This window comes from Setaria viridis, chromosome 5 (assembly GCF_005286985.2).
Source record: "Setaria viridis chromosome 5, Setaria_viridis_v4.0, whole genome shotgun sequence".
NCBI classification, from domain to species: Eukaryota; Viridiplantae; Streptophyta; class Magnoliopsida; order Poales; family Poaceae; genus Setaria; species Setaria viridis.
Genome location: NC_048267.2, coordinates 6,760,098 through 6,779,593, shown reverse-complemented (window position 1 = coordinate 6,779,593; position 19,496 = coordinate 6,760,098). Strand labels below are relative to the sequence as shown.

The following is a 19,496-nucleotide window of genomic DNA, read 5'->3' as shown; positions in this document are numbered from 1 at the left end:
CGCCTTTATGGCCTTATCTGATGGATGTCTTCCTTTTTCTTTTTTCAAAGTTTCCGGAGTGTGAATGCTCGAGCGCTTATGCACAGGCGGCAGCATGACAGCATGACAGGGAATAAAGAGGAAACGCTCCCATGGATGCAGCAGGCCGGCAGCGGCGTGCAGCTCCGGTTCTTTAATGCTGGCTAGAAGTGGAGAGCAGTCTGAACACGGTCTGCAGATTTCAACGAGGTGTGAGCGCGATGTGCCGATGAGCGTTCATCGCCCGTAATCCGACAGGGATATCCGACATTTGTGATTTGTGCCGTATCTCCATCCAGCCGACCAGTCCTCATGGCATTCCCGTTTTAAACCCCCGCTTTGCTGCCCAGATCGATCCCTCACACCGTGTCCATCTCCGTCGTCTTCTCCACCTTCGCTTCTCACTTCGTTCCTGGCCCAGGATGGAGGCGGCCGCGACGCTTCCGCTTCTTCTTCTGCTGCTCCTGGCTGCGGCGCTGCCGGCTCCGTCGCACGGCTGGGGAGTCGACGGCCATCTCATGGTCTGCCAGATCGCACAGGTACGCGTGCTTATTTCTTATTTACTCCTAGCCTGCGAATCCACCCTGTATTCTTCTGAAACAGTCACGGGGAATGCTGTCCAGGGCCGTCTGAGCGGCGCGGCGGCGGCGGCGGTGAGGGACCTGTTGCCCTCCTACGCCGGCAACAACCTGAGCAGCCTCTGCTCCTGGGCCGACGACGTCAAGTTCCGGTACCCCTGGTCGTCGCCGCTCCACTACATCGACACCCCCGACGGCCTCTGCAACTACAGCTACGACAGTAAGCAACCAAGCGCGCCGCTCATTATTCCGAGTTTCTGAAACTCTCTCTGAAACTGACGCGCACGCAAACGGCACCGAATCTGATTCAATCCCGCGTCGTTTTCTCTTCCCCGTTTCTTTTAGGAGACTGCAAGAACGAGGACGGCGTCAAGGGCCGGTGCGTCGCCGGCGCCATCAACAACTACACCACGCAGCTCCTCACATACGGAAGATCTTCTGCTCCCCAATGTAATGTTCTCTAATGTTCGACTCCTGCAATCTTCTGAACAATTTCAGTTGTTGCATAGTCCCGTACTCCCGTGACAGTGATTTAAAAAACTTTCTATTGGAGTTCAGATAACCTGACGCAAGCGCTCCTGTTCCTTTCACACTTCATTGGAGACATACACCAGGTAGAAAGTAGAAACAAGACTACTGTGCTCTGCTCCCTGTGACCTGAACTGTAGTTTATCACTAAAAGCTATTGACTGTAACACTCAACTGCTACTGTATTTTACAGCCACTTCATGTGGGGTTTACCTCTGACAGAGGAGGGAACACCATCGACGTCCACTGGTACACAAGGAAGACTGTCCTTCACCATGTAAGCCTACTGTTCATGCTAATCAAACACCGCCATGACTCTGAAGAAACCTTCGAGCTGGAGCTTGTTTTCTGCACCATTATCAGGTTTGGGACGCCAACATCATCCAGACGGCTGAGGACGACTTCTACGGCGACGGTGTGGCGGATTATGTCGACACGCTGACGAAAAACATAACGGTGTGAAGCTAGGATTATGTGTTGATCTTTTTTTACACCTGCCAAGTGATTGGATCACTGAGACCTTCATTCATGCTGCAGGGAGAATGGTCGGAGCAAGTGCCTAGCTGGGAAGAATGCGGCAAGAACCGGACTGCATGCCCGGACATGTATGTATGCCTTTCTTCAAATTCAGAATTTACTTGGGTATTCAGTTTATTTTTGTACGCTGTCGCGACAGCTTGACATTTCGTGCATCAATTCAGTAATCGTCTAGATCTTTCTTTATGTTTCAAATTCTTCTCGTGACTTATGACTGGGTTTCTTGTTGTAAATGCTGCAAGATATGCATCTGAGAGCATCACCGCAGCATGTGACTGGGCGTACAAGGGTGTGGATCAAGACTCGACCCTTGAAGGTACTAGGAATGCTGTTATCGTCTGATTGAAATTGTTTCAAGACACTTTTTTTTAACGAAAAGACACTGTTTAGGGGGGTAAGAGTATCCTAATTGCATTGTAATTGTGCTGTTGGTGCACTGCAGATGCCTATTTCTCCACCAGGCTGCCGGTCGTCAACTTGAGGCTAGCGCAGGGCGGCGTTCGATTAGCTGCTACTTTGAACAGGATATTTGGTTAACGATGGACGTTTCTGTACAAGAGGATAAATTTAATTTTTGTTTCTCAAGTTTGTGTCACAATGTTTTGAGTTATACACTACTATGATGTTTCCAAAAAAAAAAAAGGTATTTACGGGTGCATGTGCATGTGCTGAAAACAACAAGCACAGAATGACGAGCAAAATGCGAAGGAACAATGATGTACATTTCTATTTTCATAGGTTAGGACTTCTAATACTTAATTAATTGTTTGGTACAAATTTTCTAAAAAAATAATATTGAAAAATTATAATATATATTTTTAACATGATGTCTATTGTCACCTGTGAAAATTTAACTTAAAATTGTACGTGTGCATGAAGAAACGAAAAAGGAAAATCTTCTTAAGGGGTAAATTAGATGAAAATCAATATAATTGTTGTAGTAAAAATAGATCTAAGGTTATTCCTACCTTTTTCTATACTTGAGGAGGTAATTTGGACCTTAACCCTTTAAAAAAAAACTAAATCCATCGCAGCGACCTTCCCTGACTCTGTCATTCAGTGCTAGCCCATCTCTCTTCAGTCCCGAATCTGCTACTGGCCTGCTGCTGCTGCGTTGCGGCCGCCTTGGGCCGGAGGACAACGGAGATCGATAACGAACGGGCAGCCCAACCCACCACACGGACACGCACGGGCTTCATCGTGATGGGTGCTAAATGTTAGTTTCGGCCTGTGCCCTGTGGGCTGCTGTGTGTCTGTTTCGATGACAACGGGGCAAGGAGTTAAAAACGCATGCAGATTTCAAATTGGTGAAGTAGACCATACGCATTACTAACATTTTTAAGAAAAAAAATTTAAGCTAAAAAATCAGAATTTAATTGCATCTCTATACTTTTGGAGAATTTTTGAACTGAGAGAGTAGCATACTAACCCGCAAAAGAATAGTACTATGGCCGGTTTTTTAAATTTACCAATAGCATTAATGATTTTTTAGAGAACGTTAAGAAGAAAGCAATCTGACTCCGGGGTCAAACCCTACCTAGGAGGGAAGGAAATGGATATAATTTAGGAGCGACACAACATAACATAGGCCGATCGAAGCTGGATTAAAAAAAGTATCCGCTTCGTGCCAAGCTAAACACCCCAAATGGGTGTTCAGAGCTCAGCTCCATATGGAAAGGGCGGCATTAGTTAACCTCAGTTTCGTATACCGTACCCTCCTTCAACGAAGTAACGAATGCTTTTTCTTGGCAACATGCAGTACGGACGATGAGAGTTTGAAAATCAGGAGTTCGGTGTCCCCTACTTTCCTACTAAACTTGTAACTTGCGTACGTGACAATATGACATGTTCATGCATGCATGTACCTGACCAGCAACTCCGTCCCAACTGGCACTTAACCTAGGCACACATTCCCATCGTACACGTACAGACGGTTGCCCTGATGGGAACTTGGAACTAATCGTCAGTAATCCCAAACGGATCCATCCAATTGAACATATATACCATGTTGCCCGCAGGTCAAAACAAAATGCATGTGTCCAAGAGATTGTACATGCATGCATCTACATGTTCTTGCTTCTCATAATTGTCGCACAACACCCCGCCATCTTTGGATAGATTTGAGCTTTGAAAATGCTGCAATGCATGATTGGAATGCGGCCAGGGTGATGGCGATCTACCTGGATAATCACTTTCATTTTTACTCATGGGCGGTTGTCCTCTGCGTTGCAGTTTGTTGTTACGTCCATGGATTGGGCCGGTAAGATTACTTGTTGCTAGTAGCTGCTGGGCGATTTTAGTGTATGCAACAGGGTCGCTGGCCTGGCTATTTTAATTGATGAACACCCAATAAACGTGGCGAGAGGAAAGGTCCTTTTGATGCGTCCGAATATGAATAAGCTACTAGCTCCTCTAGCTGCTAGCAGCAAATGTGTAGGGGCGTCTTTTCCAGCTACTTCGGTTCTCTCTTTTTGGTTCTCGTTGAGATTTGGATGCTGCGCAGACTTCTTTTTCCTAGCACCTAGCTATTTACCTAGCTGTGATTCCACTAACCCCTGATCCGGTTCAGTACGTGTGAATTGAATATGTCATGTTACATATTGGTTTCTCCAAGCATCAGGAACATTGTATGGAAACGTGCAGAATTCTTGGATGCGTGATGGAAAAGCATGCATGAGATTAACTAAGGAGTGGTCATGATCATCAGTCAAGAGATGGGCCGGTGCAAGTGCAGCACGATCAAATTTAGGCTTTAATCGCTGTACAAGCGCGCATAGTCATCATCGACGACACATATTCGCTGGAATAAGGCTGGCCGTGGAACATAAGCAAGAAGTAGCGTGTTCAAGTTACGGTCGTCCATGGACTTGTCACTTCAGCTCCTGCCACGTTTAGGCGATCACATGCCGATGAACGACGGTGGTCGCCGTCGCCCTCGTCGGCGTCACGGTCGTCGTCGGCGTCGTCCGCGCGAGGTGCGCGTGTAGGTAACCTACCCTAATGGCATAGGCTTAGACTCTTGGGATCAGAACCACTTGAGCGAAAGGCAAGTGGAAAAGACGTTGGTATATCATCCGATCCGTGCATGGGGGGATGGAAAAGGAGTTGAAGAAAGGTTCAATGGTGGCGATAGACCTCTCTTCTCCTTTTATCATCATGTTGCACCAGTGAAAAAGAGATCAGGGAAATGGCGATCGCTTTCGGAGGGGATTGGAGGAAGCAAACCAGCAGCATTCGGAGCGCAAACCTGGCTGCCATTTGTCGACCGTGGAACGCAACCAAGTGTTGGTTTCAAGGACCTGCAGGTGAGGTCAAATCAACGTAAAGATGTGTACACGTATGGTGACAAGCAAGTGGTGTTGTAACAGTAGTATTTCGCACAGTAGTTTGAAGAAAACAATCACCACCACTAGAATTTTACCACAGTGCATGCCGGAAAAAAAAAATCTGATGCAATTCAATAAAACCTTTTACAATTTGGTAAAACCATATTCTAATTCGGTAAACCATGTGCACTAAATAAAATGATAAGTCTTAAATTCAAAGATTAAGTTAGAAACAACAAATCACAATATAAATAGTTCAAATGAAATACAAATAGCTCGAAATATAGCATAAAAGAAACTTACAATATTACTTGTATGCTTTGTTTACCCATCGCTTTTTGAATGACATGAATGTCTTGATTATATCATCTTCATTCATTTGGAAGAAAATATCCCGCTCAATGAATGTGACTAGATAATCGTCCAAAACACTATCACCTAGCTTATTCCTTGACTTTGTTTTCACTTTAACCATTGCAGAAAATACCCTTTCAACACTCGTTGTTGCCAACTGGTAAAAGCAATATCAATTTGAGAAGCAAGTAAACCATATCATACACTTTGTGCCTCCATATTTGAACAAGCTTAACTGAGAGATCAACGATGTTGTCTAGACCCTTGAGGCTATCATCTCGTCGCATGTCATCAATATAATTATCAAATTACAATTCAAGTTTTAGCAAATCATTGTTGGAGAAGTCCTTAGGATAAAATTCAACCAAACAAACATGTAATGATAGAATCATGTTTTAAACTTTCGGGTAGAAAACTTACAAATCACAGCCTCACAAGATATGAATTTAACTATACAACGGGAGGAGCGATGGGATCCGGGGTTGCGACGCGGCTTGCAGTTGTAGCACCCGGTCGAGGAAGATTGGAATTGGATCTCTGTAAGGACGATACGAGCTCAGGCGCGAGGAGATCCGATCGGCGGGCTAGTGGTAGAGTGGCATACGAAGGGGTGGCGGCGCAGAGAGTGATGTGGAGAAGGTCCGATCGGCAGGGAGGCGATATATGAGAGACTGATCGATGCAATATTTGTGTGCCAACGGATGTTGAGGGACAGCCACAGTCCGTGATTTGTGAGAAGACAATGACGGCATCCCTGCATGGATAATCAAAGCGAGGGTGGGGTATAGCTGGGCCCCAGGGTATGCTGTGCCCACCCGGCATACCCTGTGGGTCCGCTCCTGACCACTACAGAAATAGGCATCACCGCCAGTTTTAGGTGACTGAAGGTGATGCCTTTTCACTGCCGGGTCAAATTACAATTGGACCTGGCAGTGAAAAGGTATCACCACTGGTTTGTATTACGTTTTCTTTAGAAAATGGATAAATATCCGGTCTCTGCAACCGCACACAGCCAAGTTTTACAATATTCAATTCTCAGAACATCATCTAATCACACAAGTAAGTGTAATAGTACGCAAACGACAGGAAGAATCAAAAGCAAAGTTTATTATTGCTTCTCCATCCATTCTTGGCAAAGATATCCAGGGCGATGATCTCCAACGCCTTTCTTGCCAAACAGATGGTCTCCCTTGCTTCCTCAGGCATCTCCCTTGCTTCCTTAGGCTGCAATAGAGATCAATATCGCAGCCAATATGCTCCCCTAAAAATAGCCTGTATAAAAGAGGTTAATAATTTTTTTCAAAAACCATATCGTTACACGTAAACCAAATTTTCCCACATCAAAGCTGCAACCCCAACGAAAATCAAATTTCTATCTTTTTTATTCATGCATGTCTACCGATTTCCAAGCATGTGTTGTATTGATCTTGGTGGGGTTAACCTAGTAGCTATAGTTACAACCCTCCAAATTATCTTAGCATGTTGACAATCAAAGAAGAGATACTTAATTGTTTCGTTACAATCACAGAAACAATATTTTTGACTCCAGTCCAATTCCTCTTAGCTTAGTTATCCTTTGTTAACATAACACCACGTCGGAGATACCAAAGGAAGATCTTTATTTTTAGAGGAATATTTAACTTCCATATAAATTTATTGATGAAAGGAGTACCCTAGTTAATGAGATATTGATACATAGTCTGAACAGTAAATTTACCTTGTCTATGCAAATCCCAGGAAAAATTATCCCTCCCATCAGAAAGCTGGTGAGTGGCTACTTTAGCTACAAGATTATACCGGGCAGTCAGTTTATCTCCGACTAAAGCTCTTCGAAATGATATATTTAGCGGCATTTGGTTCATAACATTTGCCACTGTTACGTGGGGATAGTATACTATATTATATAGAGTGGGAAATTGCTCTTTGAGTGGTGTAGAGCCTACCCATATATCCTCCCAGAATCTAGTTTGGGAACCATTTGCCACTATTTGGGAGTCAGTTTGTATTACGTATCACCACTGGTGTGTAAAAAGAGTTGACGGTGAAACTCAAGCCCGCAAACCTGAAATTTCAGTGAATTGCGATCTACTCTGCACAACACACGTCTGCCCATCCTCCTCTTATCCACTCCTATCCGCCCGTCTCCCTCCCCACCCGTCCCTCTACCTCCCTCCCCGCAATCCCCGCCCTTCCCCCCTCCGCTCACCCCTCACTCGCATAGGGCCGTGAGGAGTAGCGGCGGGGCGAGGAGCAGTGGCGGATGACGAGCAGCAGCCCGTGGGGCAAAGCACGGCGCAGTAGCACGAGGTGCGGGGCCCCTCTCTCTCTCTGTGAGGGCGGCCGGTAGCGCGAGGGGCCGGCGGGGGGTGCATAATGTTTTTTTGTTTTGGAGAAAAGGCATCACCGCCGGTTCCCAGTCCGTTGGTGATAGCAATCCCTATCACCGCCGACCCTAATCCAACTGTACCCAAAACCGGCAGTGATGCTTGGTTTAGGACCGGCGGTGATACAGGAATGTGGAGTAGTGAATATAATCTAACGAATAATAGGGCATCATATACTAGTATGGTGTGGAAATCCTTTTCGAACCTCTAAACATGTTAGGCGACTACTTTTCGAGGGACATATTAGCTACCATTTTGAACACTGATATAAAGGAGACAGTCCGCTTGGCGAGCAAAGCAAGTCGTTGCTTTGATATTTTCGCTAAAAACGGATGGTGAAGCAACAATAGACTTTGCTTATGATTTTTTCCTCTCCTTTGTGCACTATTTTTCCTATTAGTTTTATCAGCATTTGAGCTAGAAATGATGTGAGAACTTGGTTGTGGTGACCGGAGACATTCCTTTTCAAGAAGGACATGTTACTAAAACTAAGTTAATGTCTCATGGTCATCCCAGACCTGCTTGATCTGTGACATTGGATCTGTAATGTCTCATGGTCATCCCAGACCTGCTTGATCTGTAGCATTGGATATATACTTCCCCCATTTCGAAATGTAGGTCGTTTTGACTTTACTATGTATTTAGACATAACTCTATATTTAGGTGCATAGCAAAATCTATGCATGTAAAAAAGCTAAAACGACCTACATTTTGGTACGAAGGGAGTATAATTTATCAGCTCTATAAACTTGTTTAAACATTGCATGCAGAATATGTTGGAGTACAAGATGTGCCAATCATTTATGAACGAGATTAGATATCGAGTCATGTATAATAATCTTGAAGTTTTTGCCGTATGTCTACAACCATTAAAATTTAAACCATCAAGAACTAGTCTACTAATTTTGACTATCAATATATAAAATTATATACATATATATATATATATATATTGACAACACAAGAATTGCACTATTAATTAGATTCATTATTAAAAAACTTTCATAATATAAACTCTACATTTTTTATAGATATTTCTAGTCAAAGTGTGATGTTGGAGACCATGTCAGTGTCTTAACGGGCTTAAGAGCTAGAGAACTGATTCTTGAGCTGCAGCTGCTAACTTCGAATGTGACATGCAACTTGCATGTCAATTGAAGGGGCATCATGGCTTAGTTAGGACGTAAAACTAACCATGGACCATTCGAAAAAAAAGCACCACGTACGCACGAGCCAGAACAAAACTTGCAATTGGACGCATTCTGATGAGACAGATGATCACAAATGTATTTCTGCACGTAAAACTACTGTACACACACCTATGTATAACGCCAAAGAAAAAAAAGTAACAATTCACGTGTCCTAGCTATCCCTTAAAAATAATTTTTTCCAGAGTCTAAAAAAAAGCTGTAAGCTGGCCTGTATCCAGACTCCTGTGCATGCTGATGGACATGTTTATTTAATTTTCACATTGCTTTGTAGTAGTTTGCAATAGAGTTAACTATAGCCTATTATGGAGTGAGCGTTTCGTGATGCACACGGATGATAACTCCTTGGTCACGGTAGTGCGTGGTCCATTGCATAAGTTTGCTGGCACACAATATAAGCAAGTGTAAAATTTTGGACCACCAATTGTAATTTTTTTTCTTTTCCTTTCGAGCTAGTTGTTGTTTGTTACTTTCAGCTGGCTAGAATTATCGCGAGTATTCCTAGCTAGAGTACTCGATCCATCAGCAACCTAGGCTGGTCCATTTTACAGCTATGTACACACAGATGATCTGTACCATCACGCATGTTCTAGTTTATTGATTATGGACAGTTGTTAAAGAAGCAGGTTTTGCAACTGATAATTGATTGAACTAAGGCAATGGGTCACCGCAAATTAGCACTGATCATACCACCTGGGTACGCTGTGTTTCTAGACAAAACTGCTGGGGTAGGTTTATACTGTAGCACAGGCATGATTATCCTTTTTTTTTTGCGAACTCACACGCATGATTATCCTTAGTCCTGCGTTTCCTAGTTTACATTAATGATGCTTATTTTCATAGAATACCTGTTAGACTAAAAGGCATTACTCGTGACCCTTTTTGAGATGAAAGGAGTACAAAAGTTTTCAAGCAAGGTGTGGTGCCAGTGCCACACACGTGTGATTTGTTCCAAGTGCTGGCTGGGCTTTGAAACATTCATGGATCGCAAGGCCCGCGACAACTTAGGTATATACTTCCTTGAAATATACGTTGCTGTTGAATTTTCCTCACAAGATTTGACCATTCGTTTTATTTAAAAAATTATTATAAATATATAAAAATAAGTTATGATTAAAGTATCCTTCATCATAAAGTAAGTTACAAATAAATAAATGATATTCCCTCCATCAAAATATTTGTTAATATTGATTTTTCCTCGCAAGTTTTGACCATTCCTCTTATTCAAAAATTTATTGCAAATATAAAAAAGATAAGTAATGATTAAAATATAATTGATGGTAAAGTAAGTCACAAATAAAATAAATGATACTTACATAAATTTTTTTAAAAGACTGAATAGTCAAACGTCATGACCAAAAGTCAACAATCACAAATATTTTGATTCGGAGGTAGTACTTGCATACTTTTTTTAAATAAGACGGATGGTCAAATATCACGATAAAAAATTAACTGCGACAAATATTTTGATACAGCGGTAGTATAAGATTATATGATTTATTTGATGTCTCATATACATGTGAAATCAACCGTCTAAACAAAGTAGTAGCAACAAAATCAAATTTGGTACACAAACAGTTTAGCAACTAGGTTGTCTTGCAAAATTAGGGGTTGTTTTAGTAGGTGGGGATTAGACCCAACCCAAATGGTTTAGAGCTAATTTCTTGGCCCATTCTGACGAACCCTTATGGTCAAATGTTCACTTCCAATCAACTGCAGCTATGTGTGTTACTTGTTGACTTGTTATGATTTTTTATCGAACATTTTTTGTATAATTTATTGCTCTTTGGGTTAAATGGTTAATGATATAATATATGCCCCTTGCTGCTTAAAATCAATATTCTTTATCGGGATGTTCATGCATGACGCGCGCAGTGGCCTCTCATTTGACTAAATTTTGAAGTACGTTCACGCATGCTCCAAGTAGAACTTCTCTTCAGACTTTAGAGTGATTTGTTGCACAGAAAATTCAGTCAAGGATGCTGCAAATTGCGAAGCCGCAAAACAACCACTTCGGACGACACATTAGGTGCAGCACAAGGATTTGACCGCCACACCCCATGTCATTCATGCAACTGTGGCAACATCATATGGACGAACTGTGTTCAAGCTGCTAAACCTTTGAATAGATTTTTTTTACCAGCGTGCCTGACAGTTAGGTCAAGAATCATTAGGTTCTACGAATATTTTATATCATTATCCGGGAAACATGTAGCATTCCTACCTAATCTTTGCTTACTCCCCAGGGTGCTGTCTCCAAAGTTCAGTGTTTCATTAGCTTTTTGAGAAAACAGAGCTGCAAAAGCTATATGCTTTGCCAGCAGAAGTCTCCCTGCTGATTGATTGCTTATTCTTTGCTTGAAGTAGACTGTCTCTGGCCAGATAATTCGTGTCCAAATCGGTAAATTATTACGCACCACGTTGTTCTGATTCAAGACAGTTCAGTGTCGATCATAGGCTCGTAGGCGGCTGCTTGAGTGAAGAAACATCTGCATTTCATACTATGGACATGGAAGTGTATGTGTGTCTGCTTTGGACAAATTAACATACCAATGATATGAGGCAGAAATAAAAATAAAATGTGATTGTAGCATGCATGTGTACGTGTAAGTCTTAGATTTGATCTTATCACAAAGAGTAGTAATGAACCCTCAAAGAAAAAGAGGAATAGTATTTAGCCAGTTTGTTTTTTTTTTTCGCGATTTCTTTATCCCAGTCATTCAGTGCAAAAGGAAGGAGGTGCGGTTCACCTCCAGCATGTGTGTACATCCAACAATTTGCCCATCTCTCCATGTCACTCCCCTCTCTCGTCTAATCCCAATAGTGCAAGGGTGACAAATTGTTCAGTCAAACACGCTTCATGTAGAGGAATCTAAAGAGTGGGCACTATTTCAACAAAGCTCTCTCTCTCTCTCTCTCTCTCTCTCTCTCTCTCTCTCTCTCTCTCTCTCTCTCTCAGAGTTGGTTTCTCTCTCATAGACAGAGTCGGAAGCTTTGGCCCTTTTGGTGTGTAACTGCACTAGCACTACACTTGGCCTTCTTCCCCTTCTCTTCTCCAAGCACAAGAAGCAAAGGTAGCCAAGCAAGCCACCAAACAACCCTCCACCCTCTCCTACCCAGTCCTCAAGTCTTAGGACTTGGGATCAGAAGCTGCCCCCTGATCAGACATCGATCCCTGCATATGATTGCCACAAGTCATTATAAAAGGGAAGCGACCAATAAGTTCCCTCTGTCTCTGCATGCAGCTAGGCCCCTCGATCCTCCTCAACTAGTTGGTGTTCTTCTTCTTCTTCTAGCTGATCACCCCCCACCTTTTCTTTTCCAAATCCCCTACACCTACACACCCACCCACAACTTTAAGGTAGCTGCTAGTGCTAGTGCATGGCTATATATAAGCATCTATAAGTAGGTTGCACCCTCCCAGGGGATCACCATCCATCACCTTACAAGGTGCAGGGAGGCATGCAGGCCACAATCATGTCTCAGAGGAAAGGGGCCGCCATGGCTGCAGTGGCGACCAGCAAGCATGAGGAGGAGATGATGGAGCTCAGGAGAGGCCCATGGACGCTGGAGGAGGACAACCTCCTCATGAACTACATTGCTTGCCATGGCGAGGGCCGCTGGAATCTCCTCGCCCGCTGCTCCGGTGAGTTCTTTGTTCTTTCTTCTTTGCATCCATGCGCACACTGCTTGCTTGTTCTATTTCTCAGCAATTACTTGCATCTCTCTCTCTCGCAAGCCATCTGATCTTGATTTTCTGCTTGGTTTAGGGTTGAAGAGGACCGGCAAGAGCTGCCGGCTCCGGTGGCTCAACTACCTCAAGCCTGACATCAAGAGCGGCAATCTCACGCCGGAGGAGCAGCTCCTAATCCTTGAGCTCCATTCCAAGTGGGGAAACAGGTAACTGATCAATAAGCATAGAGTTTTATATTTGTAGTATGAGCATGTAAAACATTGATTTGGATCATTCAGTTCATATGATTTCTTTTTCTTTGAAAAAAATAACATGTATATGCATATGTGTGCAGGTGGTCGAGGATAGCGCAGCACTTGCCGGGGCGGACGGACAACGAGATCAAGAACTACTGGCGGACGCGGGTGCAGAAGCAGGCGCGGCAGCTCCGCGTCGACGCCAACAGCGCCGTCTTCCGCGACGCCGTCCGCTGCTACTGGATGCCGCGCCTGCTCGAGAAGATGGCCGCCGCCACCGCCACGAGCGCGCACCAGGTGGATCCGGCGCTGCTGCACCCAGCCGCGCACATCGCCGGCGGCATGGCCTCCGCCGACGCCTCCTCGCCGGTCCACGTCGGCGGCCACCAGGACGCGGCTACTAACGCGCCGGGCAGCGGCGGGTACGGCCACCACGGCCCCCAGCGCTACCCCGTCGACCCGAGCCCGAGCACGTCGACGTCCGGCGGCTCCGGCTCGACGTCGGCCGCCGCGCTCCCGCCGGTGCCCTGCTTCTCCGAGCTGAGCTGGGTCGACCAGTACAGCCCCTACGCCGACCTCGACGGCGGCGCGTTCGACGCCGCGGCGCTGGGGGGCCTCGGCCTCGACGGGCTGGACCTGGGCCCGGCCGACTCTGACTTCTACTCGGACTCGACGCTGCTGGACTACCTCAACTCGACCTGCTGCACCGGCGGCGGCGCCATGATGACGACGATGATGAGCGGCGTCAACGCCGCCCACAGCAGCTGCGGCGGCGCCATGGGCGGCCAGGACGGAGACTACGGGTCGTCGTGGCGGGCGGACGACATCTGCCAGGCGGCGGCGAGGAAGCTCGGCGATCACCAGTGGGGAGGAGGAATCTAGAAGCAATCGAGAGGTTAAAGCCTAGCTAGCTAGCTAGCCAGAAGCACGATGGGTGCATCAGGTTGCTTCTTGCGACGTCTCTCTCTCCTAAAGCGACGATCGGGATGTCACACTAGTTAACTAGTGGAGCTAAGCTAGCAGCTACCTAGATGCATTGGTGGCGATCATCAAGACGTCCCGGACCGATCCATCGATTGATTGATCGAGATTCTCAGCTGTTAATTTGATCGTTTCATGGTTTGTGTAGAAGCTGTAGTTGATGGTGCACGTACGCATATGTGTGTGTAGTTGTGTACACGTGTTGTCACTTTTCAATGGCGCGTGATTTCAATTCCATTTTGGAGTCGTAATCCAGGTTCGTGTGCGTTGCTGCTTTGCTTCCATTGGCTTCATCATCATCATGTGATCCGCTTCGTTGTTGAAAGCTCGTACTATATACGTGCTGGTGTTCATCTGGGAGCGACGACCGAGAGGTCGTTGTCCCCAAGTGATCGATGGAGAGATGAGAGAGATCGATCGATGTGGTCTTGTGCGTTGATGGGGCTTGTGTACGTGGTGAGTGGTGGTGCAATGGCATCGTCGGATCGATCGGATACGTACGTGAGCGATCGAGATGGTCTCGATCGTACCTGCGTGCTCGCCAGGGAAAGTCGGCAATGACATGTCGCTTCGAGATGGATTCTCTCCATCCTCGTGTGGTTGCCAAACTACCACTGCTGAAGAATCGACCTTTCGTCCACTGCATTAGTACCTGGTTACAACTGAATCCAGTACTAATGGGAGCATTAGTACCTCGTTCCTCAAGAGCCTCCCGTAACCACGTTTAATACCGATTGGGGGTTACAACTGGTACTAAAGGTTGTATATTAGTACACCGGTTATGATGGGGCTTTCCCCAACAGTATACAGCCGGTGGCAACTGCTTTTTGGAGGGATCGATCAAGCTCACCCCAGCTTTGGACTGCATCTGTCCGTGGATTTAGAGTGTAATCATGCATGAGCAGCGGGTTCTAGGTTTTTGAACACTCCACACACTAAACTGGGAGGACCCCTTTTCTTCCTCAACTAGAGCTATTCTTTTTCACACCCCTAGCTAAGCCTACTATACTTTGCACCCATTTTTCTCCAAGTTGAATGGTTTTTTTTCATGGCAGTAGTTAAGACTACTTCACACCCATTTTTACTCGAAATTGAATTATCTTTATTTCATAGCCATAGCTAAGCCTACTTTGCGCCGATTTTTTCTCATCATAGGATGATATTCCACACCTCATATGCTTCAATGGATCCTTCAATTAATGATGCAAGAATGCGCAAAGGCCGGTGAGATTTTCTTCAAAGAGAATTTTTCATCGCCGGGCTTAAAGGGATGTCGCCAGGTGGCAAGACAACCCAGCTGTGGTAGTGGACATGGATGCGGGTGCAGAGGATATGATGGCCAGAGGATGTTATTAGCCGTGAGTTAAGGAAGACCGTCAGATGTCCATGGCATGGCAGGGTTCACTAGTGGAAATAGTTTCTTTGGCGACAAACAACTTTTGATATTGTGAAGGTCAAATTCATCACAAAGGAAGTTATGTGACGAATTAGTAAAAAATTGAGTTCTTTTAAAGACGGAGCATCATGTTTGTACTACCGTGATGAATTGGTAAAAAAGTCACATAACTGTTTCCATTAGTGACGAACACACTTTCATCATAGAACCGACTTTCATCATAGAACCGTATCCGTTTATGACAAATCGAGAATTTCGTCACAGAACTTCCAAATCCACGTGGCATCGTCCACGGTGGCAAATGACGTGGCATCGTTCATGCTGGCAAGTGACGTGGCGTCGGCCACGTTGGTACATGACGTGGCTTCATCCATGCTGGCAGGTGATGTGTCGGGCAACACATGTCACAGAGAAGACCGCCACGTGACCATAAGTGTTCAGTTTCTTGGATGGGAATGAGAGTTTGAACTTTCAAATTGAAATAAATAAGCTATCAGATACTTCAACTTTCATGAATGGTGCATCATTATTATAATTGGACCTACCGTCAGGCGTCAGCCATGTCTCAGTTGCTCGATGCGAGCTTGTTAGGACAAGGATTATAATCTTCCCAGGGATACGTTTTTTTGGATAATCATATTCAGATGGTATAATGCTCTAGCAACGTCCACTTTTGAGACAAACCAGGCCTGTTAGTATAATGTGAAGATTCATATTTTCTACATTTCCATTAGCTCTAACCAGTACTACCTCCGATTCATTTTATTTGTCGTTTCAGACAAGGGAACAGACCTAGGATCAGGCCAAAATTTCTGTCCTCAACGTCAAGTAAAACGAACCGGAGGTAGTATTATTTTGTATTATTAGCTAATTATAAACTATACTGAAATTAATTATTTCGTACTTTTACTCATTATCATAGGAACAAATTTGCCTTTCAGTAGCAGTCATACAGTCCTTATCAAGAAAATGCCAATTGTACCATGATGAAGAAAATGATGTAACATATCAACACATCAAATCTAATGAGAGGGCAAATAATTTTGCATTAATGGCTACAGATTTCCTTTCTTCATTATTTATTTGTATGGATGGGGAAAGGCAGAAAAGAAAATCGTACCTATAGACTATAGTTGATTCCAACTTGAAAAATGACTTGATAAGACCCATGGAGCTTTCAAGCACACTGTACTAGTAGACTTCCTCTTAAAGGGGGTGGGACATGGTATATGAAAGAGAATGAAAGGAAATAAAAGTGTTGTGATCAGATGGAAAAGGGAAGGCCTTGATTGGAGAGAATGATAAGTTAAGATGGATTCCTTTTCCTCCCCTTTAACTTTTTTTTTTGCTCGAAAACCTGTGGGAGAGTGCCCCCACACAGTGGAAGCTATTTTATAAAATTAGAGGAGTGTATGTGCAAGAGGAAACCCAAAAAAGAGCAGGAAAAAGAAACTACACAAAATTGTCTTGGAACGATTGTATTCTAGAAGCTAAATTACTTTCTTGCTCTCTGGAGAACCAGTGCAAGTTCCTTTCCTGAATATGAAGTAACGGGAAAGAACTTTCAGGAACAACAAAACTTGAATACACATTCAGTAAATAAGATTTCAGGATACGTTGAATAACCAAAACAACACTTGTAAGTGAAAGAAACGATAAATTTCATGATGCGCAAAATTTTGGATACAGATAAGGAATAAGTTAAGTTACATATATAGCTCTTGGTTGGCTTGGGACATTATTTTAGCTAGTGCAACTAGTCAACTTTTGTGGAATATCTCTATTTTTAAGAAGTTCAACGTGCGTATTTCATTTTTTATACTATATTCAATCAACATTTGGACCCTAAACTATATTATTATAAAAAATATTTTAATGACAGACAAAAATTTTTAAACAACTGGTCGAACTTTAAAAAAAAAGTTTTTGGCCCTAAAAGCCGAAAAAGAAAAATACTCGTACAGGATCGGAGCAGCAGCGTGCTGACACTGTGACACAGGATCGGACTTCCGTGGCCGCTACGAGACTCCTCTGCAGTAACAGCAGAGGGAGTCCGGTTGCTGACAGGTGAGCCTGTTGCCCGCCGAGCCCACCTGTTGCTTCCGCGTTTGAAGTCCGTCGATCGACTCGCTGCGAATTCAGGGCAGGATCAAGAATTGAAGTGCGTCTTCGAAGCTGTGCTAATTCGAGAACCGACAGCAAGTACAGCAACAGACAAGCGTCGCGAGAAACAGGGACTGTCCGAGCTACTAGATGCATGGACCGATCTGACACAAACACAGAAATATTCCGCGCATCCATCAATTCTCCCTGTTCACGGAATGGACGGAGACGCTACAGCTACACGCATCATGCAAGCCTAGCCCGCCGGCCAGGCGGCCATGCCAGCTTGTTCATCTTGACCACCGGGGACAAGCACACATGTCCAAACTTTGCAGGGCACTGCTGATAACTCCATAGCGGATTTATGCTTATGCATCCCTGTTATTCCAAAGTATTACTCCACAAATGCTTCCATAGTTCCATGCACGACCAAAATTATGCACTTGAGCAGTTTCTGAATACAGTGATTGATTATATTGTACGCTGTTATGCTACAGTAGCAGCATGCTTATATTGCAGGATGTCGATCGACAGGTAGACATCTGTGACGCCCAAATCAAAAGTAGGAAAGGAAATTAACTCATTTTTGACAAATAAGCAGGTTTCAGTTTCTTGTTCTCTGGTCTCTGCTATGTGTGGAGGAGAATTGTTTCCGAGTCCTTTTCATATCAAATCCATCTGACCCAATAAAGTCATCATTTCCACTTAGCACATGCCTGCAAGCAAGGGCAAGTAGGAGGTAGCTAGTGCTCTATATATCATATGCTGTCTAGGAGACTTACTAAATATAGAAATGGTCAACAAATTGTATTGCACTCTTATGAAAACAGCCATGTTAAACATTCATCTTCCTGCAATTTGTTGTGCATAGTCATGCTTGGATAACTAATGGGGTTATCCAAATGGGGTGTTTGGTCTGAGGAATGGAGTCATCCCTCATCTTCTCACTCCTCTTTTTTTTGTTTGGTTTGTGGAATGGAATAAGTTGATCCCTCACCACCTCATCCCTCACAAACTAATAAATAGTATAACCATGAAGAATGGGGTCATCCCACTAAATTTTATAGGATTAACTCATGATAGACAATCTCATCTAGGATGAGTTGATTCCTCAAACCAAACACACCATAACAGTTCTACTATATAGTATTATATTCATAACTTTTGCCTGATTTTTTATTTTTTATATTATTTGTCAACTGAATTCCCACACCATTACTCCCTTAGATTTAGTTTGATCTTTGAGTGATCGAGTTATTTTGATAATATGATTGTTCATATACGTTATGCTTGTACTAAAAATATATCATTTTACAAAATAGACAAACTTCAAGTAGTCCAATTAAACAGACAAAATAGACAGCCATTAACATCGTCTTCGTACGCAAAACGCCAAGTTGGATATAGGCCGCCTGTACCAATCCAGTCAGTTAATTAGAGCCTCCAAACAAAAATGAAGAGTTTACCATTGACTTCGACTGCCCCTGTGCCTTCTCTTCCAACGGGTCAGTCCGTACCTACGTGCAGCATACATTTCACAACGTGTTGGAAATGAGTTTGGATGTCCCCTTTAAATTCATAAGGTTTTAAACTCTATGCGGTTGAAGTGAGCCATTCATGTCATGCACACGTCATAATCTTACGGTGGGGTCACGAGAGGCGTCCACCACCAGAGTTCAAATTAGACCTGCGTAAACCTCGGGTCAGGCCGACAAAAAGTTTGGTTTTTTTCGACCCAAAATCTCCTCCCAAGCCCGTCTATTAACTCCACCAGACCAACAAAATTGGGACTAATTCGGGCTGGGCTCGGGCTAAGCCGCCATCATTTTCTAGTGTAATTTAATTCATTTTATTATTTGGGTTGGGCTTGGGCCCACCATTTTTTCGGGCCACAAAATCAGCGCCACGCCCAGCCCTAAATGAGTGTTGGGCTGAGCTTAGCTCTTCGGGTTCAGGCTGGGCTGTCAGTCCGGGCCTATTTTGCTTAGGTCTAGTTCAAATCCCAATGTTCAACATTTATACACACCTGAGTACTAGCTACAAATTATTGATATTAATTTGAAACCTACCTAAAATACCTCTTTACGGAAAGCATAATGCCAAAACTAATAGCAAAAAAAAGAGAGAGAATTGATTATTTTTTGAAAGAGAGA

At 44.0% G+C, this 19,496-nt stretch overlaps 2 protein-coding genes across 2 annotated transcripts; both read left to right on the top strand.

The window, feature by feature from the left end:
• Window positions 1-46: 46 nt before the first annotated feature.
• Window positions 47-2,485, top strand: LOC117855997 (endonuclease 2). Its single transcript, XM_034738401.2, has 9 exons — window positions 47-557; window positions 642-816; window positions 942-1,046; window positions 1,155-1,210; window positions 1,318-1,401; window positions 1,488-1,580; window positions 1,662-1,729; window positions 1,904-1,977; window positions 2,104-2,485. The coding sequence occupies exons 1-9, from the start codon at window positions 441-443 to the stop codon at window positions 2,196-2,198; spliced, it is 867 nt and encodes a 288-aa protein (XP_034594292.1). The 5' UTR covers window positions 47-440; the 3' UTR covers window positions 2,199-2,485.
• A 9,369-nt stretch (window positions 2,486-11,854) lies between these two features.
• Window positions 11,855-14,128, top strand: LOC117855643 (uncharacterized). Its single transcript, XM_034738029.2, has 3 exons — window positions 11,855-12,579; window positions 12,704-12,833; window positions 12,962-14,128. Exons 1-3 carry the CDS (start codon window positions 12,396-12,398, stop codon window positions 13,743-13,745), a joined length of 1,098 nt encoding a protein of 365 aa, XP_034593920.1. The 5' UTR covers window positions 11,855-12,395; the 3' UTR covers window positions 13,746-14,128.
• Window positions 14,129-19,496: the final 5,368 nt, after the last annotated feature.

Coding starts and splice junctions, on each gene's coding strand:
- LOC117855643 (XM_034738029.2), top strand. CDS start 12,396: ATGCAGGCCACAATCATGTCTCAGAGGAAAGGGGCCGCCATGGCTGCA. Junction 12,580..12,703: donor TCTCCTCGCCCGCTGCTCCG/GTGAGTTCTTTG, acceptor TGCTTGGTTTAG/GGTTGAAGAGGACCGGCAAG. Junction 12,834..12,961: donor CATTCCAAGTGGGGAAACAG/GTAACTGATCAA, acceptor ATATGTGTGCAG/GTGGTCGAGGATAGCGCAGC.
- LOC117855997 (XM_034738401.2), top strand. CDS start 441: ATGGAGGCGGCCGCGACGCTTCCGCTTCTTCTTCTGCTGCTCCTGGCT. Junction 558..641: donor TGGTCTGCCAGATCGCACAG/GTACGCGTGCTT, acceptor AATGCTGTCCAG/GGCCGTCTGAGCGGCGCGGC. Junction 1,978..2,103: donor TCAAGACTCGACCCTTGAAG/GTACTAGGAATG, acceptor GGTGCACTGCAG/ATGCCTATTTCTCCACCAGG.